The sequence below is a fragment of the Paramacrobiotus metropolitanus genome, unplaced genomic scaffold (genome assembly GCF_019649055.1).
Source record: "Paramacrobiotus metropolitanus isolate TYO unplaced genomic scaffold, Prichtersi_v1.0 Parri_scaffold0000058, whole genome shotgun sequence".
NCBI lineage: Eukaryota > Metazoa > Tardigrada > Eutardigrada > Parachela > Macrobiotidae > Paramacrobiotus > Paramacrobiotus metropolitanus.
Window position 1 is genome coordinate 728537 of NW_026570278.1, and position 27045 is coordinate 755581.

At 45.5% G+C, this 27045-nt stretch overlaps 2 protein-coding genes across 2 annotated transcripts; one reads left to right on the forward strand and one right to left on the reverse strand.

Moving 5' to 3' along the window:
• The first annotated feature begins 266 nt into the window (after positions 1–266).
• On the forward strand, positions 267–1345 carry LOC129593014 (uncharacterized). The gene is made up of 2 exons (XM_055489193.1): positions 267–310; positions 466–1345. Exons 1-2 carry the CDS (start codon positions 267–269, stop codon positions 1343–1345), a joined length of 924 nt encoding a protein of 307 aa, XP_055345168.1.
• Positions 1346–6879: 5534 nt separating this feature from the next.
• Positions 6880–26217, reverse strand: LOC129592982 (uncharacterized). Its single transcript, XM_055489158.1, has 7 exons — positions 25545–26217; positions 25272–25475; positions 15837–15960; positions 14510–15772; positions 7787–7870; positions 7522–7593; positions 6880–7457 (listed from the first exon to the last, which is right to left on the reverse strand). The coding sequence occupies exons 1-4, from the start codon at positions 26188–26190 to the stop codon at positions 15031–15033; spliced, it is 1716 nt and encodes a 571-aa protein (XP_055345133.1). The 5' UTR covers positions 26191–26217; the 3' UTR covers positions 6880–7457; positions 7522–7593; positions 7787–7870; positions 14510–15030.
• Between the last annotated feature and the right edge of the window lie 828 nt (positions 26218–27045).

Sequence of the window (27045 nt, forward strand, 5' to 3'; positions counted from 1 at the left end):
GCCGCTGGTTTCAGTCACGCTGGCCAGACTGGATACTGGGCTGCTCACCATGCATAGAGTATCTCGAAATGTGTGCCATCCTTTTCGCAGTCGCCCTGTGGGCAGTTCAACTCGTACTCAGGCGCGTAGTTTTCACTGCGACAGTCTAGGGGCTTCCCAAGCGTGGGAAAAGCTAGGCTCACGCAATCCAGGCGTGGTCGACCTAATGCAGCGTTTAAGCATGATTGCTGCTCAGGATAACTTTGCGTTAACCATTAAGCACATCAATGGGGGAGACAACGCAATCGCTGACGCACTATCACGCTTTCAGGTCAGCCGGTCCCGCCGCCTTGCACCGGGCGCAACATTACCGTATCCCTTGCCGGACATGTGGGAAAGCCTACGACTAAGCTACAGCTAACGGCAGCTCTGGACGCTACCATCGCATCAGTCCAGTTTTACCATCATCAGTCCAGCCTCTACCAGGAAGACCTACCAAACCGGATGGAGTCGCTTCGCGCAGTTTTGCAAAACCATCGGCGAGCCTCCTATACCAGCGACAGAGCAGACTATTCTCCGCTTTATCGCGCAACTCCACCTCGACGGCCTGGGAACATCCACTACCATCGTCTACCTTGCCGGAATCGACAATGCGCACTCCGAGGTGGGCATCAGTCGCCCTTCAGCAACCGCAGCCATCACGCGGGCGGTCAATGGCTTGAAGCGGCTCAACATGCCAGGCACAGATCGGCGGCTACCAATAACGCTGGATATGATGCGCTCCATGGAAGAAAATCTACACAACTCGCATCTTCCGCAACAGGATCAGCTCCTCTATTGGAGTGCATTCTGCGTTGCCTTTTTTGGCCTTTTCCGCGTCAGCGAGCTGGTAACGAACGAGACCGGGAAGTGTTGCCCAGCCTCCACTCTCCGCTTCAGCGACGTTATTCTTAACGAAGATGCGCTAATCATCACCATTCGCAGCTCAAAAACGGACCAATTCCACCCTGGCTACCGCATCACGCTGTCCGCCACCGGCCGCTCAGTTTGCCCAGTGCGCTCCACAAAAGCCTACATGGACGTCCGAATTACCACCGGCAAAAATGACCCATTCTTCATTCTACCAAACGGCAGTTACGTCACCCGACACTCCTTCGAAAGAGCCATGAAGACCGGTCTAGCGGGAGTCCCCGACATCGACAGATACGGCACCCACAGCTTCCGCATCGGCGGCTCCAGCGCCGCAGCGGCAAATGGCACTTCCCATCAGCGCTTACAGGAAGCGGGGCGATGGCGAAGTAACTGCTACACCCGTTACGTACGAAACACGGTTCCCATCCGCGGCATCCAGGCCTATCCTCTTTGATTTGGGTGTTTGGGCCAAGGTGTAGAAGGGCGCAGGCAGGACGGGTCGATCGCTGCGCACGCACGTGCAGGCCGAGCACGACACCTGCCGGGTGCCCCTTCAGCCTCCGCTCAGATAGCCCACACACTTCCGGACCTCGTTGCGTGCAGTTAGGAAGATTAACATTAATACAGATTTTATATTATGCAATGATGTAAGTTTCAGTTTTGAGGAATAGGGCACTATCCTGGCATTACTGGTGAGACCTTAAATACATGTCCCTCCAAATAGGCTTTACTTTTACGCAATGTTTTCGATATAAACGGCAAAAATGAAAAATGTCTGAATCAAAACTTTAGCCATATTCCGAGAACAGCGGAATACTGATCTGCTGGGAGGCCTCACCGGTCACATGGTTCTGCACTACAGATAGTGCACATACCTTAAAATCGTAACATTCATTCTACAAGTTTTTCCTGATAAGTATGTAGATAAAAAATATCAATAATTAAGGGAAGTGGGCCGGTACATAGTACCGAATTCGTGTACATGCACGGAAACTATATTTGGCCCTAAATATACTTTTGTTTCGAGTTTTGTAGCCAGAAGATTTACACTGGCGTGAAAACTGTTTGCAACATCCGGTTCGGGAGTTATGGCATTACAAAATTCCAAAATTAGGTGTGCCAAAAGTCTCATTATGGACCGATATCCTCAAATTTTGCACGTAAATGCACATAACCACGAAGAACGTTTTACACCGATCCACTGTTCTAGCATGTTTTTCAAATTTTAAAATGAATTTCAAAATTTTAAAATTCATTTTAAAATTTCAAAAAATCATGGAAGTCTGGATCGGTGTAAAACGATCTTCATGGACATGCGCATTTACGTGCAAAATTTGAGAGATCGGTCGATAATGAGACTTCTGGTACACCTGAACGCATTTAAACTTTTTGGAATTTTGCAGCAGCCATAACTCCCGAACTGATGTTGCGCACAAACGGTTTTCACGCCAGTGTATACAATTCTTCTGGCTACAAAACGTCATAAACCGAAACAAAAATGTGTTTGGGAGTGCGCGAAAGTGTAAGTTTTCGTGCATGTACACGAATTTGGTACCATGTACCGGCCCACTTCCCTTAACTGCTACGCTTCGGTCATACAGTGCCCGCCAGAAGCGAGTGCACTTTCCTAGTTGTAATCTGTCTCGTTGGCAAACATAGGTCCGAGCAGTTCATATGAAATCGCCTCGGTTCATGTTCGTTAAAAGCTGCTTGAAAGCCTGCTCTCGGTGCCTATGAGCTTTTTTTATATGGTTTCGACAGTAATGGGTAAGCCAGTCTTCTGTAACTTCGAGGAGACTCATCTACAGATAGTGAGAGAAACAAAAGTCTTGCCACTTTGACGTTTGGCCGACGACAAATAAGTTAATAACGTTAGAACATTTGGTCTCATACATTTTGTCGAAAATGCAACTCGATTAAGGGCTTCGTTCGGCAGATATAGTCAGAAATATCCAGGGGCAGAGTGCCGCAAGCACTTCCTTGCACTCCTAATTTTTTTTTGTTGTTTATCAACCAAAAATCTGTCCGTATAATAAGCTTCTAATACTTCAGTCTATCAAATGGCCGTTTCAGAATATTTTTTTCAAATCTGAACTCCGTAAAATTCGACTTCAAATTTTCCACTTTAAAAGCTAATTTCTCAGCAATAACAAAAGCGCTACAACTACTGATTCCATTTTAAATTACGAAAATCATTTCTTTATGTGGCATATGCTACGGTGTTGTGTAAAAGTGCAACGCGCCGGCGGTATGCCCGTTTTCGCTAAAAGACCGAGTTGCTCAGCCGCGTAAAGCAGTCCAGAGAAGGTAGCAAACTACAGAGCTCTGTAGGTACAGTAACTACAGTTACAATATGCCGATGGGCCTGCAAACTGGATGGTGCAATGGCAGATTCTGATCGCAGTGATCGCACCTGATGGCGATTTCTTTAATGCAAACCACTGATCGATTTTGGGAGGCGTAGAAAAGCGAACTGTCGGTCCGCGATTTGTCGTTCGGCAAGTTGTGGTAGTCAGCAACAAGTCGGTCAGCAAATTGTCGGTCAGCGAAATGAAGGTCATAGAGTTGACGTGTGCGTGTGCGTGCTACCGACATTTGTTTGTTTATCTTTGGTCTCTGAGCAGTGGGCAAGCTTGAGCGCTGCTAGTAATATTATTTCAGAATCTGTTCCATTATAGATGGTATGTAATATGTATTATATACCATTTACAACGGAACTGATGCTAACATTAACGCCAGTCGGCAGCCCTGCACTATTAGCTTCCGCACGCCGATCGGGAGAAGCTCGATTGCATCGTATTTGCAAGCCGCTTTATGGTAAAAAGGGAATCTTGTTTTGTACTGTCCAGTTGCTAACTTGATCTCAGCACTGAAGGGAAAAATAGCATATTCCGGCTGCAGCCAGTCAGCAGTCCTTCCGAATGACTGTAGCTTTTTGTTGCGTTATTACTGTAATGTATCGCACTATCGCGCAGCAGAGTTGCCTCTGCCTATGCAGTTGAGTCAAAGATTTACAAACAAATTTCTCCAAAATTGTTGTGTGCTGGATGGCTCCCGCTCCGTAGATTGTGTGCAACTCGTGAGCTCGAATTACTTGGCAAAATCCCTTTTTGCATATTATCACCATGATCGATGTTATTACCATATCACTATCCGTCACGTGATCAGCGTATACTTGATGAATGCCAAAGAAACGCGCAAGGAGCAATGTAAATCGGTGTGTGTAAAGAGCTAATAGCGAATTTTAGATTTCACAAAACAAGTTACGTGCAGTTCGACGTTCGCATAGAAGTTGGCGTTACGGGTTGATTTACGTCCGTTCGCGACGTAAGGCGCCGTAACCCAACGTCGTTGGCTGACGCGTAAAAACTATCTGCCTTACGTGGAACTGTGCAACGGCTCAGCCATATGGCTGGCTGAGCAATAAGCCAGCGTATGCTGCCTGTGGATCTTTTTTGTGTGCTCTAACCGCCTCCCCGAGAGCAGGTTGGTCACGCTCTCGGCACTCTCGATTCGATTTATTTTTCAGCTGTACGTCACTGCAAGTGTGCATCCGTACAAGTATTTTAAACGATTTTCAGTCTGCAAACGTACTGTTTATGTGACGCGGTAGTTTCTAGTGGACGGAGCCTAAACCATGTGAAATCTAAAATTCTCTAATCAGTGGCGTTCGCCGATTAGAAAAATTTAAACCTGTACAAGCCTCAGGTGATCCCTCATGCTCTTAAGGGAAATGGCCCGGTACATAGCGTCCAAAATGGTATACAAACACTAAAACTTTCGCTTGCTCGCACTCCGAATCACTTTTTTGGAATACTTTGTGTCATACATTATAGCTCAATGATTTGTTTGATTGTCTGAAAACTTTGTTTGAGCATCGGTTGAGATATGGTGTATAAAGGTGAAAAGTTTAATGATTTTGGTATAAAGTCTGAAAGATACCCGATCTTCTTGAAACTCTGCTGTATAAGGCGCATGGCCATGAAGTCGAAAGTGAACCAATATCAGATCCATAGCATTTTTTTCCGATTTTAAAATGAATTTCAAAAGTTTTAAAATTCATTTTAAAATTATTGGAAAGTGCTATGAACCTGAAATTGGTTCACTTTCGACTCTATGGTCATGTGTCTTTTGCAGCAAAATGTCAAGAAGATCGGGTAATAACCAGACTTTTGGTACACAACGATGCATTTAAACTTTTCGCCCATTTTAGTACGCCATATCTCGGCAACCGGATGTAGCGCGCCCAAACGGTTTTCAGAACAGTGTTTACAAATCATTCAGCTTTACAATGACATAAAGTATTATAAAAAAGCGATTCGGAGTGCGCGAAAACGAAAATTTTGGTGTATGTATCCTGTTTTTGACCCCATGTACCGGGCCATTTCCCTTAAACCTTGAGAAAATGAGGCCACTTGAAACAAGAACAGTCTGTAAAAGCTTGTCCCGTAATTACTACCGCAATAATACAGCGACAAACAAATTCACGGGTTTTCCTAAACTCCATGTTACAGCACGCCACATCACACTATTTACGCTCTGCTTACCTTTAGCATGGCTGATGAACGAAATATCTTTCTAATCAATAAGCTATGTAATTGTACCGATACAAATTATAAAATATGAGCTTTCGTCCTTTATAATTATCTCAAATGTTTACAGAGTGAAATTTTCACTGAGGTTGGCGTAGTGTGGTGGCAATCGTTCATAGTTTTCGTAGCGAAGCTTCGCGCTGAATATCTGCAACTTTACGATAGAAATTCCGGGACAAGCTTGTATATGTTCCTGTAATCTAGATCTGGATCACAAGAATGCATGACGCGCAATAATCGCGCATTACATAAGTGGTATGCCAGGTTAGTGATCGCAGTTTGGTCACTTTACTAGCTTAGTATACCGTAATTATCGAATTTGTGGCTCCCCGCAATAAGAGCCCCCCCCCTGTAATAAGCCCTCCCGACCCTGTTTGAAAAATAAGGCCACCCCCCGAAATTACGCCCCAGAGGGCCGTTAATAAATGTCAAGCGCTGCAAAATGATAGGTGTACCGCAAATGTTTTATAAAAGTTGCTGTGATTGTTAGCAAACTTTAAACGGACATCAACATAATACGGTATTCGTTGGCAAAAAGGTGTATAGGGACCTAAGTTTATGCTCGAAAATGTTGCTGGGAAGGTTGCGCCGTTGCGTTTACCGGTAACTACTGCGGTCAGTTTTACTAGAACAGGGTGCGCAGTTGTTTGAAATATAATGCCCCCTCCCAAAATATACCGTTCGAAAAATAATGCCACCCCCCGAAATTGCGCCCCCTCCCCGAAATAAGCCCCCCTCCGCCATAGCCTTCGAACTATTTGTACCCCAGGGCCACAAATTCGATAATTACGGTATTTGATGTCTATCGTGAAAAACGATATGTGAGCGTGCCGGTTTACAGGCTCGGTGTGCTATAAACAATTAACAAGAATTTAATTAGCCAAATGAACTTCCCGAATGCAAACGAACTCTTGAGAAGCCACGAATGATAATGTGGCAGATGCCGCATAAAATGGCATCTGCCACATCATCCTCAAGCAGTTGCAAACTTTTTGAGGTGCTTCTAAACCAAATGCGGAAATTGCGAGCACATACAGCAGTATAAAGAAGCACCTTAATACCGCCACTAACTGCCAAACTGTTTTGCATAAGTCCTCCCTGATTGTATAGTGTCCTGGTATAAATGCAATATGTTTTTGAAAAACAACATACCAAATTAAATTACCAGTGCGTTAAGCCGTACACATGTCTCGTGAACAGTCTTTTAGGCAGTCGATTGTTTCGGCAGTAACACGCACCCGATTCAAACATGAACACCCAGACTTCCGGCCAAGATTCCAAACGCATACATTTCTTTTTGTGAAGAAAGTTCAAAAGGCCTAGAAGATCTGTCCCTCAGTTTGTCGATCAGCGACTTGCGGGAATCAGCAATCTGCCGGTCACCAACTTAACGAGCTGACAATGAATAATTTATTTTATAAAATAAACTAGACTCAAAAGCAAGGACTTTTGTTTTGCAGGCAAAAGAATTTTGGCTGGTCAAGAGAGTCAATTCGATAAGGAGCTGTTACCAGTCGGTAGTAATATTAGGCGTCCTAACGGAGCACACTATAAGGAACGACACTGCCCACGAAAAAGGTTATCAAATTTTCAGCAGCACAAAGTTCCCGGTTCGACTTGGACAAGGTTTCTCTTGAATTTACACAATGTCGGACACAAGCCGCAGTGTGTTTTCTATGGTTATGGGCTCGACTTCTGACAATCCATCATTGTAACCTTGATTTCGACAAGGTAGTTCAATTGGTGGGATGGAATACACTGTGCTTTCGGCAGCCACACTATCAGTACTTTCTAGATGCGCGTGATCTCGCTTCATGGAGCTTGCGTTTCTTGTACGACGAATTCGAAATCCGAAAGCCCATCGAGCGACATAGAAGGCTAGAGCAAATACAATACTTGAGCCAGCTATCCCCCCAATACCACCATAAATCCAGGTGTGAGATTTAGCGTGGGACTCGAGTTTGCCGTCGGCTACTGCGAAATGTAAACACACACTTGGTAGACAAGACAATAGCTGCTTGTTTACAATTCCAGTTACCGTTAATCGGGGATGGTAGCGCGACTACAGACGGCGACTGGCTGGGTAAAACTGACTGGTTCATCGGCCGTGCTGCAAAAATTGCTGAATAAAAAGTCGTCCTTGCATAGAAGGATAGCTGGAATCTTGTTACGTATTTGAATCAGTTACGCGCTCACAAATAACGCACAGCTGTAACCACTATAGAAACATTTGGGCGTTAAAAGCGCATTAGAAATTGACATTTTTGACGAACGGCTAACCAAAAGACGATACTTCCAGGTACCTGCTTTATCCAGTCGCTTGACGTACATCCTCGAGGAAATATTCCTTTCACAAAATCGTACAGATGGCGCGATCTTGTTTTCACCTAATTGTAAGGAAATGTTATTGAAGGCTGGCATCATATTTTAAAGAGGCACTGCCTTTCATTATTGGCACAAAATTCTTTTCAATTTTCAGCCGGCTGAACATTGAAAAGAATTCTTGCCAATAATGAAAGGCAGTGCGTACCTTGATAGCCATCACAAGCTGTAGCCGATGGCCCGCGCTGAAGCGCTGAGTCTGAGTCTGACCCCTAAAAGGCTGAGTCTGACTACTGAAAGGCTGAGTCTGAGTACTAAAAGGCTGAGTCTGACTACTGAAAGGCTGAGTTGAGTACTAAAAGGCTGAGTCTGACCATTAAAATGCTGGGTGTTGCTAAGACTGCTAAAGTAATATCTCGATGACTTAAACTTTTGACCGGAAATATGCGCCATATGGTCCAGCGAATCCTCGTGTTACATGCAACGCAAGTAATGTACAAGTACAACTGCAACATTTTAATTACCAACAAGTCAACAACCCATTCGGAATCAAATACGGGACGTGCACCATACGTCTTTACGAGTATAACTTGCAGCAACACGAATGTCGAAAAGAACAAAAAAATTAACCGTAATTATAGCCGCTATTATACATTTCCAGCCAAAATAAAATTAAATTTATTTCTTTTACAACTATGTAGTTACTGTACCATGTGTGCTAAATAATAAGCCGGTAATGTGCGCATGTAACCAGATCTACATATAATAAAACGTTAATATGCACTGACTAGTAAACCTGTACAACAAAGCTCAATAAATCGAAAAAAACACATGCATTACAGCAATAGAGTATACGTAATAGAGAATAGAGCAGATCAGCATTAACTGAAAGTAAAACGCACCTGTCGGCTTCAAACTAAAAATAATAATATGAGATATTTGTTGATGCTCGTTTCATGCAGGTTTAAAATAATTTAGCTAATTACAGCGCTAATTACAGCTAATGTAAATGAAGCATAAAACCCATACAGCGTTAATAGCAGCAGCATTATCAGCCTACGAAGAATAATTATACTGCAGTAGCATATTCTCCCGAAGTAATATTACAGTACAATTTCGATAATGCACGACATAGGCATACAAAACCACCGATTCGCCTTCGTAGCCGATTAGCTGGAAATAAATCCGAAATAACTAAGTAAAGACTGCAATGAACAGTCCAAATTTTAGAAGTTGCCACAAAATCGTAATGACGTTATCGTCATGCAAGAATTACCCAGACGCAGTTTATTATGACCCACTGTTTATTATGACTCACAGTATCTCTTAAAATACTCACAATATCCCTCACAATTCATATTGTAACAACAGCCTATCTGACAGCTGTTCTAGTGGGGTGACGATCTGTCTTTACCATGATTATGCGGCTGTTCGGATGAAAGGTGGGCACAACCGGCAACGGTGCTGGCCAAGGATGCTCTTACTGATGCAACACTATTACACAGGTGGCCCCGATTGGGATGACACAGGATCATCCCAAGCGGTCAAACGCAACAACGTAACTCAAGGCAATGACAACGGCGTCCAAGAAACTGAACAAGGTTGATCAAGTAGATGGTGCAAGCTGTAGCAAGCGGAGTACAAGACTGAATTCTAGAAATTCATGAGAAGGAAAAGTAAAGTAAAGTTTCCTAGTTTGCTTTCCGTAAAGTAATAATATTTGTATATTAATCGGTGTAATAATTATACTTGATAATTATGTATAACATTCGTAACACTCATTCTAAAAAATTGTGACGCACTGCTTTTTGTTCAGCCATCCTTAGTGATCGTCGTTAATTTAAACAATTCAGCGCCATGTACGTAGTTCAGTTAACGTTAGTGCAGCCCTATTAATAACATTTATATGGAAAGACAGTTATATATGTTTCGGATGAGTGATTCACAAAAAAACGCATGTGATACACAGGTTTGCATGTCGGTTCATGCAAATCGCTTTCAGCGCTGACTGATAACGCCTGGGCAGTTATAACTTTATCTCGTTCGGCACGAGTATGGTCGTGGTTTGGCAAATTTTGTTCGAAAATACAAAGACTGACTGCAGATGCCAAGCACCTATCGGCAGCTACCTTATACACATACAATACTAGTAATCCTGCATTTTATCGGCACGGCAGCTCAGTTGCATACATTTTGTATATTTTTATATACTTTATGTATTTTCGCTATGTTTTACATTAAATATTTTTTCTTTTTTCTAATTTTTAAAAGGGAAATGCTCAAGCTGATACACGCTCGTGCATCGTCAATGTGAAAAACTGTGAAAATAAGGTGATCAGCCGCTGCACTTTCCAGTCACCTATTTTGCGCGTTTGCTTGCGCACATATACGTACGGAATAATTTATAATGCGCAGCGGGACTTTCGACCGCATTACTATAGAACGCTACAATAATATAGATAAACCTCTATGAAATAGTATACACGGATAAACCTCTATGAATCTTGGTGTACGAATACCTTAAAAGATTAGGTTTTTCTTCTTATTTTGTTCTTAATAATTGGTTATAAAATCTGCCTCTGATCAGTAATTATGCATAAGGCGCAGTATGCATCATTATGCATCTGCATATACGTACGTCTGTAAAAAATGAGTAGACACAGTAAATGAACGTCGGTATGTGTAATTTTTTACATGCGCCATGAAATACTAACCGATTACGTTAATTACTTAAAAACATTAATCGCCTTGTGCCTGTGAATTAAACTGATTCCTAATCACGGTAAGTACAAAACCGAAACGGTCCGATTTTATCCATAGTATTTATTGCTAATTCTAAAATAACGGCTCTTATAATCTTAAGTGATATCCAGCAATAATTATTTCAAAAGCCCAAATACCTGATATACCGGCGGTAAAGTTAAACTCATCTAACTAAATACAGCTCGATACACATACTTACACAACATAGGTTCCTATATTATCGCTATATGCATACTTCTTTTAAAAACCCTGCCCGCCTCCCTGGGACAACCACCTTTCCCTCGACGGAGCAGCGTATTTTTGTGTTTTCAGAGTCATGGCCGTACCTGTGCCCCAAACCCCTGCCCGATTTTCCCCAGACACTGACCTTTCTCCAGACGGGTAAAATGCGGAATCTACCGATTTCCGCATCCGACCCTGGATTTTGTCGCGACAGTGCTTTGACCCAAGCACTGGACCGCCTGTGGCCGAACCAGACCTAACCCGAGCCAAACCGACCCAGAACCATTCCTGAGCCGAACCTGATCCGAGCCGACCAATGTCAGATATGACACAGAAGCAGAGAGCAAAAAGGGAGCAAATACCTCTCCTTTATTGAGAATCAATAAAGCAACCAACAAAAACAACACAGAAAACCAATGCGGAAAAGCTGTGGTGAAAAGTGGCTGCCAGCGAGCTCGGTGGAAATCGTGGTAATGCCGCGGCATGCAGCAGCTGAATCACAGCTGGTACCGCAAAGCATGGAATCGCTCGTAAGCGCTGGGCCACACCTCCAAAGTGCATAGCGACGCTGATTGGTCAGCGTAGACAAAGTATACGCTGACGGCGACATATGACCAGTTTATGGCCACCATCAATAGCCAGATGGTGGACCTTGTTGGCCAAACAGCTGATGGAAAGAGGATTGATCGATGCCTTAAAAGGCCAGTATGACCCGGCACGTGCTCAACAGCACGCGCCAGCGCCAGTGGCACCGCTACCGCGGCAGCCAGACGACTTGCGCCATTATATTGAAACTTGACACCAGGACCAGACCGGCCAACCGAACCGTGGCCGTCCTCAGGAACGCGAGCCGCCAACGCGGACTTCGCCCGGAAAACGTAACGAGGATGAAAGCCTGGTCGTCTCTCGCACCAATAAGCGGCCCGAGTGGACTGTTAGCTCAGTGGCCCAGAACATCAGCATCCATGTCAAAATGGACACGGATCCCGCACCACCGTCATCGGACCCACCGGCCCGATCTGACGTCAGCACCTTTCCCCCGGCGGAGCAGCGTATTTTTGTGTTTTCAGGGTCATGGCCGTACCTGTGCCCCAAACCCCTGCCCGATTTTCCCCAGACGGTGACCTTTTTCCAGACAGGTAAAATGCGGAATCTACCGATTTCCGCATCCGACCCTGGATTTTGTCGCGACAGTGCTTTGACCCAAGCACTGGGCCGCCCGTGGCCGAACCAGACCGAACCCGAGCCAAACCGACCCAGAACCATTCCTGAGCCGAATCTGATCCGAGCCGACCAAACCGGGACCGAGCCGGACCAAACCTGACCGAACTATTCCCCATACCGGACCATGTGAGCCGACCGAACTGGACCCGAGCCACCTGGTAGTACAGTCTATTAGACATAGTACAGGGACCGTACCGGTCCCTGTATCCACTGTTGTTTTTACGGCGCATCACGCCATTTACCTGCACTTCGCAGGAGCTCAGTGTTGGACAGTACAGGGATGTCAGGGCGGGCTTATGATTCAGCCCTTCTGGCATTGGTTGGTTTTGGGTTTTTTCCTGTCTGGGCATTTTCATGCGTTTTGACGGCTCTGTACGCAGCTGCGCTGCCTACAGAGGCCAGTTGGTTTTTGGCTGGCGCGCAAGGCGCGGTGTGTGTGTCAGATTTCGGCATTAAAGCCTACATCCGGGTTTGCTTTTGTTCCTCCGTCGATGATCGATGCGCGCTTAGCCAGCGCCATCTGATACCTTTTTGCCCGCGAAAATTTCCTTACTTTTTTAACCATCGAAATTTCTTTCCTCTTTTTGACCAAAAACATTGCTTCCTTTATTTATTCCTCCCTCAACGGTTTCAGACTCAGACGTGAAGTTCTCAGCATTTCAATAGTTATACACTGTACATGGTATTTACAGTCATAATTAAAATGGATTTAGTTTTATTTTGGCCGGAAATGTCGAATAGCGGCTGTAATTATGGTTAATTCTTTCTTTTCAACATTCGTGTTGCTGCAGTTACACTAGTACAAAGTACAAACGTCCCGTATTCGATTACCGCATAGGATGTTGCCAAATAAACTCTTGCAATTGACAACGGCACAATCAGGCGTGCCGAGGGTATACGAGGCGTAGCGTGCCTAGCCATTGTCATTTCAGTTGAGACAGTAGCGCGAGGCATATGGGACTGCTTTACAAGTATATGCAAAACTCCATTCGGAATCAGATCAAACAACTTCTTTCAATGTCGTTTTCGTTTTAATATCGTTTACTATAACAACATCTAAATAAAGTTATACAAACTCCCATATATATGGAAGATCTAACCGTGCTTTTGCGCTGACATTGTGCAAATCTGCTTAAGAGTTCAACCGTCGAAGTTATATCTGCAGTTGTGCGATGCATGCAGAATATGAAGTTGAAAAGCTCATATTTTTGAATTGTGCTTACAGTGAGTATGTCCCTTTAAATTTTCTAAACAGTCTGTGAATTAACGACAGTTGTTTTAGTTTATTGAATGCTTGTATTACCTAATTTGACTATTAACTAAGATCATCTAAAACGCGCGCTAAATAACAATGTATTTTCGATTTTATATGGCGTGCATGCGTTGTCTGGGATATCTTCAGGATGTACTTATAAATAATTCAGATAATGTTATAGAGCACTGTAATCAGGTAATGGTAGTTACTACTATGTATTAGTTATGTATATACTTTTCATTTTTTTAAACGAAACATGCTGCAGCGCAATTGCTGATAGTAAATCGCGGTGTAAACATTTCACAATACTGGTATATGATAATATGAGTTGAAGTTTTTACAAAATCGACAACGTTATTGTTTTTGCTTGCGAATTGGGACACGGCAGTGGTCTGTTAAACTTCTCAGAACTAGTTCAGTTTTGTATAAAATTTAAAAAATGAATGATAAATCGTAGAAAAGTGCTAATATATAAGTCGTAAACTGTTAGCGTAACACAGTTAAACGTACGATGTTACGTCGTTGCTAAAAACTGGTCATAAATCGTTTTTCACAATCGTTGTAACGACAAGTAAACAACGCTCACACTTCACAAGTTCTGTACAAGAGCAACTCGAACGCCATTCAAGTACAGCGAAGTCGCCGCCTTGGGTACGTGTATATGGCAAGAGCTATAATTTGGGACATGGTTTACTTTTGCAGAAAACGGAGTGTGCCATTTTATTGGTATGGCTAAAATTGTCAAGATTAGCTTAGCTTTGTAGTAAATTTTGTGCTGAAAAGCTCCTCTTTGACTGTACTTTGAAAAAACAAACAGAAGAGTGAATGCGCGTAGAAATGTGAACTGCACTGATGTTTTTCCCATAGACGCATATGCTAAACCTTGCGAAGCGTCTCATCTCAAATGACACAATAGAGCCGAAATCACACCTCATTAGCGATTGTGCCGTTGTCAGTTCTATATCACTTTGTTTTAGCGTTGCATGTAATATGGAGATTCTCTGGACCATATGGCGCATATTTCCGGTCAAGAGTTAAAAGTTATCGAGATATTACTTTAGCAGTCTTAGGAATACTCAGCATTTTAATGGTCAGACTCAGCCTTTTAGTACTCAGACTCAGCCCTTCAGTAGTCAGACTCAGCCTTTTAGGGGTCAGACTCAGACTCAGACTCAGCGCTTCAGCGCGGGCCGTAGCCGATAGAAAAATTCAAAAATGTGCAACTTCCTTATTTGCTTACACAACGGCTCGTTAATGGAATACTCCAGCTGATCAAAGTTAAAGGCTTTGTGCAGATCCGCCGTAAGATTTGTCAGACAATCTACTGGAACGAAGAGGCTGTTTCTCCCGTACGTGCCATCGGCGAAGATGTTGTCAACAAGCATAAACTGTTCGTTTTCCAATTTACCACGCCATGCCACACCATTTGTTCTCCACAACCAGAACTCGGCAAAATCACAGCTACAGTGCAGGTTTTGCAAATATTCTAGTCGATGGATGATACTCAGACGGCTATTGGTATTTACTTCAACAGAAATATTACGCAGAATTTCATGTTCCAAACTCAGCACTTTCAGATGCGGCAGATTACTGAAGGTTCCCGCCTCCAGACTTTGTATAGTTGTCACACTGAATCTTAACGTCCGCAACTTGTTCAACCCACAGAAAGCCTTTTTCTTGATGATTAAATCGTTACTATGAAAGATCATTAGGTTCACGAGGTTCACAAAACCGACGACCGGAAGTATTGATGTACAATGTTTATCTTTGCACGAACCATGATATAATAAGCATCCGAGTGGCTCGGAATGCATCGGGTGCTTCATATCTTTGTGGGCCATCCTCCCACATTAACGCAATGGCGCGTAAGGGTAAGCCAGCAACGGTCGTTGCAACTTTTTTCCAATCCGCCGCTGTAGTACTGTTGTTGCATACAAGCAGTATAAAATTTCTCTTGGAGCACTGATTTTGAAGAAAGGCATTATTGCCGCGTTTCAGCTTAGATAACGTTGAACACGTCTCCTGGGAAAGAGGGCTCTTATCGAACTTCGGGAGTGGGTCGAAAGCATCTGCGTTAGTCCGCCGCACCGTGCAATTGTAGGCAGTATGCAGCTCAACAATGTCCTTTGCACTCAATGTCCGCCTTTGCCCCATTTGAAGGCGCCTTTGTTTCTTTGGTGAAGTCACTTTCGGAAGGAATACCGGCAGATCCGGGTTTCTAGGGTCGGCAAAGTCAAATGCACCGGATTGCATTATCGATTCCATGTCGTATTCTGTACCATAATCGGGCATCCGCGGGAGTTTGCGGAACACCACGCTGTCCGGTGGAAGTTCCGTACGATTCAGGTAAATGTGCAAGTAACCATCACGATCAGCACGATGATGTTCGTGAAAGAGCCCCAGGGCATGAAGAACAAGATGCTGAATGGCACCGCGGAAAATGCATGCTTGCGTTAATGTGATACTCTGCTGACCGCCTTGTCTACCCACACGTGACTGACATCTGCAAAACAGTGCAAATATTCGCTATAGCCCACATTTAAATAACCATAGGTGGCACTTTTTACCTGTTTCCTGGTGAGAATACAATGTAATCATCTTCTTCAGTCCTGGTTTTGAATGTTATGCAGTACGAAGTCTGCGAGGAAATAGAACTCAAAGCATCCTGAATTTCGGCAAAGTCGACACTATCTGAGCAACCAACACCGATGTTGTCGATATATGTACGTAATGCATCTCTCAACAAGCATACACAGAAAGAAGTGAATAACCACTGTCACGACTTGGTATTTATTGTAACACGACACAATACCTGCTGGTGGTCTCACACTGATGACCATACCGAGGGTGCGGCAGCCAAATTGAAACAGCTCTTTTGAAAATCGTCAAAAATTTAGTTTTTAAATTTATTTGACAAGTCGTATTTTTTTCTATTACTAAAAACATTTTTCTTTAATCTGACGCTATTTTCGTGTTGATTCGAGTATCCATGGCTCGGAAAGTGAGTTCCGAGGTAAAGTCGTCAATTTTGACGCTTAACCAGTTGAAATGGAGCTCTCGAAAAATCGCGGATCATCTTTTCGCTCGTGGAGTGAAAGTTTCTTATAGTACCGTTGTTCGTGTTATCAATAATCATGATCCAGCTCGTGGGGGAAACGGTTCGCCAGTTAAAAGGCTGCCTCTTCAGAACCTCCCCAAATCAGCCACTAAGACCAATATTGCCAAAGTCCGTCGGATGATCGAGAACCCTAATCCCCCGACTCAGAAACAGATGGCGAAGAAGCTCAGGGTGTCTACGCGTGTAGCCGGCAAGAATGTTAACATGTTCACGGTTCACGCTGTGAGCATATTTGCCGGGCGAAAATGCTCACGAATGATATCTTGCACGTAAGGTGTTAATTTTTCCTTCATTCCATTTTGAACCAACTTCCGAACGACAAATCGAAATGTTACGCACCCGAACTGGAAAACTGCAGCAGCATAACGCGGATTTGCGTTTTGATACAGGCGGCGCTACATCCGGTAAAAGTAAAAGTTTCTGAATAATAATAATTTTCTCACCCAGTGATTTTTTTTGAACAGCACAGGATGGACGTTGAATTACTAAATTAATGTTTATTGATCAGATTCTTTATTGAATTAATGAGCATAGAAGCCAGGCGGAGATGCTAATGTTTGCTACTGTGTGGTAATCGGATACCGCTGATGTGAGCCGCATTTGCAAGCAGATCAGAGGCACTTGTCACTCTGCGTGGCTGTATGCTAGCCAGTCTGCTTTATGCTCGTGAACATGGGTGCCGGGCGGGGATGTTCACGTTTGTGAGCACGCGTGCCGGGCGGGATGCTCACAAAAGTTGAAGTACATGTACGCGCAGCGCTCTCAAAACATAGTTTGTTAATAAATAAAGGCGATAATAATGCAATATAAAAATCTACAAAGTGTCCACAAAGTAGTATTTCCTTCCTGCGATTTATCTGTGCCTGATAAAATGATTTAACAAGCAAGATATAGCAGCAGTGTGAAAAGGGAAAAACTGCTCTCTGATATGTCCACTACCGTACAACACAAGACGGGATATTTCTTCCTGCTGATCTGGAACGATAATTTCGTGCATTGTACATCGCGCGGCTGCGGTGCACCAAAGCAGATGCCGACAATTGTCAGTGGGTAAACTCGATCAGCAAAGTGACTGGTACTTTCAGTCGAAACTAAAACGCCTAACTCTCGCCTAACTCTCATTTGTGATAAAGGAAATTTTCTTGTGGGCATTTTGAAGGGAAAAATTTCACGAGTGTAGTCAAATGTGATATGTACGAATGTTACTTTGGATTGACAGAAATATTTATTTTCCTATTGTGAAAAATTTGTAAATGAGTTTGTTTCGTTGTTTTTGTCATTTTTTTTAAGTTATTGTACAATCACTGAAGCCCAAATACGCTTAATCTAGCTAATGCAAGAGCGATTTATTCAGAGGAGTTACAGCTTAGGACAAAATGGTCGCATACCCAACATATCCACATTCAGTACGAATGCAGTGCAGTGCACTGTACGACTGAGTTCAAAATATCCGGTTCGTACAAGTGCACTGCACAGCATGCGTACAGAATGCTGGGTATGGGGCTATGCGACCATTTCGTCCTACATTGTACCATGCAGTTACGCCCGTAAGCATCCTAAATCGACGATTCAACATTCTTGTTTTTTTATTTAAAAAAAACTGAACATCCCAGGCGGCATAAATACGCATGAACTCAACGCTAAGTGGCTGACTATTTACGAGTATTATTAAGACACGCGAAGTACTCGCGAGAATCTGCCTTATTAGAGAATTAGCGCTTCTTATCAGCTTTTGATGAGAGCAATTTATATTACCGTTCATTACGGCGATTACCATACAGCTACAAACGTGAACATCCCCGCCCGGCACGCGTGCTCACAAACGTGAACATCCCCGCCCGGCACCAATGCTCACGAGTGTAATGTGAACCAACAGCGCGTCTGATCTTCATACGAGAGCGGCAAATGTTAGTGGTATCCGATTACAGCATAGATCTTACATCGTGAGCATCTCTGCCCGGCTCCCGTACTCACAAAAACGGTGTACAAAGTAAAAGGTGGGCAGCTCTTACGCACTGCCGGGACAGTGTGTAAGCACTGCCCACTTAGATATATGTATATACAAGAAACAGCCTCGGCTTCGCCTCCCCGTTTCTTGTGGTCAACGGCCACTTTATTTGGTTTTCAGTGAATATTTATTAAACTGCCAATTAACGCGTTAATTGAGGTTAATGCTACATCGGCGATGCCTGCTAGCCTTCGCCGCCTGCCCACCATTCAGACCGGATGTCTTTTGGACGCTTTGACGGCTCAGCGGCGGCCGCGTGCTTTGTCGTAGCGTTTTGCACACGCTCGTTTCGAGCTGTCTTGTGGCACTTTTCGCATGCTCGCCTCACGAGTGTTCATTTTACGTTAGCTCAGTTCTTGTTCAGAACGTCGCTGATTTTGTTCTTCTGCTCTCGAAGAAATTTGAAAAGCTTTCAGAAGTCTTCTGAAATAAATTTCTGCAGTATCTACTGCCTCAGTTCGTAATTGGTCATTATTCTGCGGACAATGACTGGAAGAGGTCGAAGAGGCACTCGCTCGCGCGGCACTGCTAGCTCCCGCGGCATCCGCGGCGGGCCACGGACACGCGCAGCGGCCGAACTCAGCAGCGGTAGGAAGCGATCAGCGGACAATCCTGACGGCACTCTCGCCCCGAAACGGATAGCGTTTACGGTCGTAGTTCCTCCAGAGTCCTCCATCAGTTCGGCATCCCAGATCACGACTCTATCATCCCAGATTGCAGCCATGCAGCAGCGAATAAACCACCTAGAATCGCAACAGGAAAGCGCTAGCCGGAACGCGCTGCACGTTGACGCCCTCCAGGCCACAGCGCTCTCTATCACCGTCCTCTAACCGGGTCACCACGGTGCAAGGTAAGGACACCGATAGTGTACTCGAGATTCCTTTACCAGCTCGCCAGCCGGTGACCGAGCGGCTCGGAGACCCAGTCAACAACATCCCGTCCAAGTACAGGGATCTAACAGCAGTTCCGAAGAAACTACGGGATCAGCTAGTGGACCGCGAGCAGTTCGTCGACCTGGCGGACCTGCTGCCACAAAATCGAGCACCATCCAAGCGGCCAGCTCCCGGCACGCGCATGGTGCTTGACGAAAGCACTGGAGAATACACCTTCACGGCCGCGGCAAAGAAAGAGCAAATCACGACCTTCGCCGCCTGGGCGCACGCCTTTGGAGTGTTCATGCAATATAGAACACTGGACGCCCCGGAATTCACGGTACCAATGCTGAAGTACCTGGGCATGATTAGTCTCTTCGCCGATCCCAGTCGCGGTTACAAGCTCGAGCACGTCCTAGAATACGACGCTCAATTTCGGAATTACGCAACGAACAATCCCGACGACACCGAAATCTGGACCAGGAAACACGACGAATCTTTCCAGAATGCCATCGTAAGCCCTGTTGTCACCGTTGCCAGCGCAGTTCCAACGAGCAGCAACAGGTACAAGTCAGCCAAGTGTAACCGGTGTCATCAGATTGGGCATATAGCGGCAAACTGTCCCGATGGTGAGCTTTTTCGGACAAACTCCGCCGCAGACGGAGAAATCTGCCGGAAATTCAACCGCGGCATATGCTCAACGCCATGCGCCGGAAACCGCAAGCACGTCTGCAGCTCCTGTGGCTCCGCCACTCACGGCGACTACATCCACCGGCAAGCAGGCACTTCCAGCAACGGCGGCCGCTTCAAACAGGAGAACCCCGCTTAACGCAAGTGAATTTGCGCGGCGGCTGGCTGATCATCCCGATCAGCAATTTGTTTCATATTTAGTTTCGTGTATTATCAACGGTGCCGACTTGAAATACAGCGGTTTATTGCGTTCTCGTTTTACCCCGAATAGCTCATCTATAACTCTCCATAAAAGCATCGCGCAGAGCACCATCGCTCAAGAAGTGGAACTGGGACACACGAGAGGGCCCTTTACAAAGCCTCCGTTCATTCACTTCACAGTGAATGCGCTAAACATGCGCGAAAAAAAGAGCGGCGGGCATCGCATGATAATGGACCTCTCCCGCCCGGCGGCCGACTCCGTGAACTTGCACATTCCCAAAGACGATCCTCCGCTAAGATTCTGCAGCATTGACGATGCTGTACGGATGCTCCTGGACTTCCCAGTTGGAGCTGTGATGGCTAAACTAGACGTCAAGTCTGCGTTCCGTTTAGTGCCGGTCATGGAAGGTCAGCACCATCTGCTCGGTTACAAACTGTGCGGAAAATACTACTACGACGTAGTGCTGCCTTTTGGGTGCAGATCCTCTCCCGGCATTTTCTGCAAATTTTCGGATGCGATTATGTGGATTTTCAAGCGCGAAACCGGCCATGCTGCCATCCTTGTTTACGTGGATGACTTTCTCATCATTGCTCATAACGCGAGAGAATGCGCGGATTTAATTCGAAAATTCACAGATTTATGCGCTGACCTCGGTGTGCCGCTAGCCTTGAACAAACTGGAAGGACCGGCGACCGTTATAACCTTCCTCGGGATTCGCATCGACTCTGTCTCTCAGATCCTTTCCTTACCTGCTGACAAGTTGAATGACATGACGTCACTCATGACCACTTGGGAGCCGAAGACTGTGTGCACGTTACATGATCTCCAAAGCCTAATTGGAACGCTGCAATTTGCATGCCGATGCGTGCCGGCGGGAAGGCTGTTCCTGCGACGAATGATTCGGCTCATCAGTGGTAGTGACAAACGGCCGCTCGCTCAGATACAGCTGAGCGCTGGATTCCATCTTGATCTTCAGTGGTGGATAAAGTTCCTGCCTTTATGGAACGGCACGAGCAAGTTCCTCCAGCCAACGTGGTCCGGCCCGAACGTAACCGACTTATATACGGACGCATCAGCCGTTTGCGGCATCGGTGGTTACTGTGACGGCGAACGGTTTCAGTCTCGTTGGCCTGCGTGGGTCATCGAAAGGAAACCCTGTATCGAATACCTGGAAATCGCCGCCCTCCTTTTTGCACTGCATATCTGGGCTCCAAAGCTACACCGCATGCGAGTATTGCTCCATTGTGACAACCTAGGGGCCTCCCAAGCGTGGGAGAAGCTGGGTTCACAGCATAGCGGAGTGCTAGACTTAATGCGGCGCATGTTAGCGCTATCAGCCCTGCATAACTTCACTGTGAAGATAGTGCATATAAACGGATGTGACAATGGAATCGCTGACGCGCTATCACGCTTTCAGGTAGCACGGTTCCGGAAACTGGCACCGCTCGAAAAGGAGCTCCCGGAAGTCACTCCGGACATCTGGACCGAATTGCAGACCGCTTTCGATCTCCCGACAGACTAGACGTGACAGTGGCGCACCTCCAGTACCACCATCTTGCCATTTCGACAAGAACGACCTACGGTGCCGGCTGGTCGCGGTTTCTGCAATTCTGTATCAACGACGGCGCCCTGTCTCTACCAGCGACAGAAGTAACCGTGCTACGGTTTGTGGCTCAACTTTATCTCCAAAAGATATCGCCTGCGACAATCAGAGTCTACATGGCCGGAATCGCCAATGCGCACGTTGAAGCGAATTTACCGAATCCCACTGTGTCGTCGGCGGTGAACAGAGCCATCGACGGCTGCAAGCGCATTTGCCCCACAGTGTCGGACCGCCGCCTTCCCATTACCCTGGACATCATGCGGCACCTGAAAGATAGTATCAGATTGACCGTCGTATCCCACTATGAGCAGCGGCTCATTTGGTGCATCTTCACGACGGCGTTTTTTGCTGCACTTCGAGTAAGCGAGTTTGTGTCCCCATCGCCCAGCAAGTATGACGAGCGAAGCACGCTGTTCATCAACGACATACTGGAAAACGATCCCTCGATGACCCTAACGATTCGACAATCCAAGACGGACCAGTTTGGACACGGGTACAGGATCGCGCTGCACGCAACCGGCCGATCAGTCTGTCCTGTCACCGCGCTACGAAACTACATCGCGGCAAGGAAATCTTCCAATCTGCACGCGCTGCCGCTGTTTGTGCAAGAGAACGGTCAATTTGTCACTAGAACGCATGTCGACCGATGGCTTCTAACTCACCTGCGCGGAATTCCCGAAAAGCATAGGTACGGAACGCACAGCTTCCGCATCGGTGCGGCTTCAACAGCAGCCTCACACGGAGCTTCGGAAGCCACGATTCAGAGGATTGGGAGATGGAAGTCCTCCTGCTATGCAAGATACGTCCGCACAGCTGTTCCGACACACGCCCTCGACGCTTACGGACAGAGCAGTGGTTTGGGGTAGTTTGGGGTTGCCTGTGCGGCTGGAGCGATCAGAGGTGGCCAACGCACTCGCGTTCACGCACCTTGCTCGCGCTTCCGGTCAGCAGCTTCTCCAGTATCCCCCACGCGCTGCCACGATTTGCATAGGAGACGTAGAGCATTAAACAACATATTTCGTCAAAGTATTAATAATCGGTACATCGGTACATCGTATCAAAGTATTAATAATCGGTACACCGTGTACCGGACAGTACCGGTAGCTCGGTCACCCGCTCACCTAATGGGTCCCGTACCTTGGACAGTACCGGTTGCTTGGTCATTCGTTCGCCTAACGGGCTCCACACACTGGACAGTATCGGTAGCTTGGTCACCGCTCTCCTAGCGGGTTCCGTGAACTGGACAGTACCGGTTGCTCGGTCACCGGCTCACCTATCGTTTCCCGTACACTGGACAGTAACAATAGCTCGGCCATTCGTTCCCCTAACGGGATCTGTGCATTAAACAGTGCCGGTAGCTCGGTGACCGGCTAGCTCGTTTGCCTAACGGGCCATTTGCGCTGGACAGTACCGGCTGCTTGGTCACCCGCTCGCCTAACGGGCCTCGTACACTGGATCCTACCGGTAGTTTGGTCGGCCGGCACTCGTGCAGAAATTGTCCTCGATGACAACGTTACATATTATATAGTCCTTCCGGTCGTAATATGGATCTGCTAAATAAATTCATTTTGATAGTTTAAATAGTAGAAATGACTTTCATGTTTTAGCTATATTTTAGTTGGTTTACGTGGCAACATTGCCTGGTAAAAAAGTTCCCGGATAATACTTATTATTATTACATTAATTTAGTTGCATTTGGTGAAGGCAGTCAAAACTCTTCCTCTTTGGCGTTCGAAGCGGAAGAGGTTTTGAAAGAAATGAATACTATCTGGCCGGGTTTTCGACTACGGGCTTTCAGAATATAATATTGGTTTGGGTCAGTCTTTTCTGGTTTGCCGGCTCTGGTGTATCCCATTCGTGGCTATATAGATCTGAATTAGGATAATATGAAGACCTGAAAGAAACTAGTAGTTCATATAAACATGGGCAGGTGTTCAGTCACAGTGTACTGGTACATGTAATTCCCATGCTGTGTATATCAAACACGGTCGGCATGCAGGTTACCTGCACCTTGATAAAACTATTCTAGAACCAAATGATATGCATACTGGTCTCGAAACCTTACGTGCGCGCAACAATACAACAACCGGAAATTACTGTATAAGTAAAACTTAACTGCTGGTTTTCGTGCCGAAAATAGAATTTTATTTTGTCTTCTAGCGATTTTACTGCGAGTGGTTAATATGTACAGAGATACATCTGAATAGAAATCTGTTTCATCGTACTTTCTTACATGTTTCACTGATATAATTTTTTAAATTCATTTTAAATTGAAAAAAGTTTAATTCACCTAATTTTTTAACCCAGTGAAGGTTTACCCATCAACTGGGTACTGCCTGACTGAAAACAGTGTTTCGTCATGCAAAAATGATCAAATGTGAACTCCTCTTTACAGTCCTTTTCTTAAATATGGTGTCTCCGTGATTTTTCAGGAAAATCTACATATAGCCTGCATAATATCTTTCGTGAGCATTTTCGCCCGTCAAATATGCTCACAGCGTGAACCGTGAACATGTTAACATTCTTGCCGGCTACATACGCGCACTGTGGGACGTCCTGAAGGAAAATCTCAGCGAACAGTTGCGCGAAAAGCGTCCGGTTCACGCGTTGTCGGATAAGCAGGCCGCGCAGCGCCTCGAGCGCGGTCCTGGCTTTCTACGTCTACTGAGTCGACGAAAACTACCCTACATTGTCACTATTGACGAAGCATGGTGCTATCTCGATTATGTAAACGGCAGACGGCGGGTATTTTACAGCTTTTGCGGATCGCGGGAACGAGAAGATTGGTACAAGCACTGAAAAGCTAAGAAGCCTGCAGGGTTCATGTTTGTTGCCGGCATGTTGTTTGTTCATATCGATGCGCGGCACCACAGCAATCCGATTTGTTCCTCCCAAAGCAAAAGTGACAGCTGACTACTATATCCAGTATGTCTTGCAGCCGTTATACGCCGAATGCATACCGCGACTGTATCCGGGCGAGGAGAAGAAAGTTATCCTCCACCAGGATAGTGCCCTGCCCACCAGGCCTCCAAAACGCGCCGCTGGTTGGAATCCGGTAAGAGAAAGTATATTCCTCCAGAGAAATGGATGGCGAATTCGCCTGATCTGTAGCCCATGGATTACGGGAACAACGGAAATTTTAAACGAATTTTATACGGGAAGAAAGCAACTTCATTGTGCGGACTGGTAACGTGTGCTCGCAATGCCTGGTCGACATTTCAAATTCCTTTTTGTCAAAGAGTGATGAAAGCTTGGCGCGGTCTCGTTCAAAAGATGATTGAATGTCAGTGCTAGCAGATAGGACACTTGATAAAATAAAATCTGTATTATACATTTTGTAAAAAATTATTAAAAAACTGTTTCAATTTGGCTGCCGCACCCTCTGTACGCTAGCAACATGGTTGCTAACTTGCTATACTGTGCCACAAAAACAAATGCCTCCTTCACAAACTTGATGAAGCCGATAAATGCTTTGCATGTTTCGGAAGTTCTAAGCCGTAGCGACTTACCGAAATTGTTGATTAAATAGGGAAGGTCTTTTCCATTATTCGGCCAAAATCTGTCATCAGGTAAATGCCCGGATTCCGATGGAGGATCGGCACTCAACGCCTGATCGTCATAGTGGTACATAACGCCAGCGGAATCAACTGCTGATGTGGTCAGCTCCGAGCGCCGTTCCCTTAGAATCTGTTGACTAAGAAGTGACGTCCAGTCTAAAACAATATGTTGTCAGCAACTCGTTTCGTGACAAAGAATTAAAATGAAAGGATAAGATGAAACACCGTTTTCCATCGGCTTTGTTTGATTAGCGTAGCATTCATGTGAAGTGGGCGACGTTGTCAGGCATGTTCGCAAGACCGCTTTCTCGCAGCTTGGAGCGTTGATTGAGTAGTTGGTTTGCTCAAAATTAATGATTGATGCGCTAACACGAGCAGGGTTGGCGCCACAGTCAGTAGGTAGATAAAGGTCTTCCTTGTTCAAGCATAGCCATTCGGTAGACCATCCAATGTTGTACTCCTTAACGTCCACGGTGAATATCGCTCCGGAATCGGACACGGTATCTTTGCAAAACGACTGCACCGTCGTATTCGAGTCATGCATTTCGTCGGGCAGCCGGAAGTGCATTCGGTTGATGACGTGCGACTGCAGCCAGCTACGATACTCGGCAAACTCACAGCTGCAGTGCAGCTTATGTAGATACTCGTAATAGTCGGGTGGCACTATTAAATTTGCCAACGTTTGGCGTAATCCGTATTCCAAAGAGAGTATCTCAAGGTTTGGTAAAGTGCTGAAGGTGAAGGGTTTAATGCTGACCATCGTAGTTCCGGCGAAAAACAGAGCACGAATATTAAGAGCGTGAGTAAAATCTTCGGCTTGCACGACAATATCCCGACAGCTACTGACCGAGAACATGACCACATTAATCATTCCCAAAAGGGATATAAAAGCTGTTGGGCGATTTCCCACGCGGAAACTTGCAATCTGATCGGTGCAAACGCACGGTAGACAATGTAGTTTCCATCGGACAGCGTTAAGTCTACACTGCGTATGGGAGGTTTGGCCAAGGCGAAACTGATTTCTCGCACTTCGCTCACCGTGCTATCTGGCCAGCACTGCATATCTAGAGAGTTTCTTTTCCGTGTGAAGTCCTTATACTGCAGACAATAATACGCGATCATCTCTTCGGTGATATGCCGCGAAAGTGGCAAGGAGACAGCTTTGGGTCGGCACGATCGCCCAAATAGCAGTTTACACTGTTCATATTCCAATTCGGAGCTGGAAAATGTTTGCCGAAACTTCAGATTATGATATGTCGCGTTGGCGTGGCCCGGCAAACAGTACGGTTCGTTGATGGAGAAGGAGGTCTCGTTGAAGTTGATCATATCGAAATCGGATGGAAACGGACGCGCTGCGCAGTCAATCGGAATGTAGATATCAATGGCTGTTATCTCGGGGCTTTCGATCCATTCAAACATTTCAGATTTTTTTAGAGGTACGTCAAGCAACTTCTTATCATAAAGCCATTTTCTTAGCCACGAGAATTCGCAGTCGCAGTGAATTCGCTTGAGATAATTCCGGAAGTTGGCCATATAAGAATTAAAGACAACATCGTTTGGAGAATCAACATATCTCGTTTGCCATCTCGTTCCAAAGTAAAACGTTAAATTTTTGTGCCACGCAATAACTCGCAGCTCCGGAAGATTCGTGAACGTGCCTTCTTCTAAGTACAAGATTGTAGTCTGCTCAAACATTATACTTTTTAACTTCATTAAAAACTGAAAA

What these genes read in the sequence shown, in the direction of transcription:
- LOC129593014 (XM_055489193.1), top strand. Translation starts at nt 267, where the DNA reads ATGGGGGAGACAACGCAATCGCTGACGCACTATCACGCTTTCAG. An exon ending in ACGCACTATCACGCTTTCAG is followed by an intron (nt 311 to 465) that starts GTCAGCCGGTCC and finishes AGCCTCTACCAG; the next exon opens with GAAGACCTACCAAACCGGAT.
- LOC129592982 (XM_055489158.1), bottom strand. Translation starts at nt 26,190, where the DNA reads ATGATTAATGTGGTCATGTTCTCGGTCAGTAGCTGTCGGGATATTGTC. An exon ending in AACAAAGCCGATGGAAAACG is followed by an intron (nt 25,476 to 25,544) that starts GTGTTTCATCTT and finishes ATATTGTTTTAG; the next exon opens with ACTGGACGTCACTTCTTAGT. An exon ending in CTATTTAATCAACAATTTCG is followed by an intron (nt 15,961 to 25,271) that starts GTAAGTCGCTAC and finishes TTGGTTGCTCAG; the next exon opens with ATAGTGTCGACTTTGCCGAA.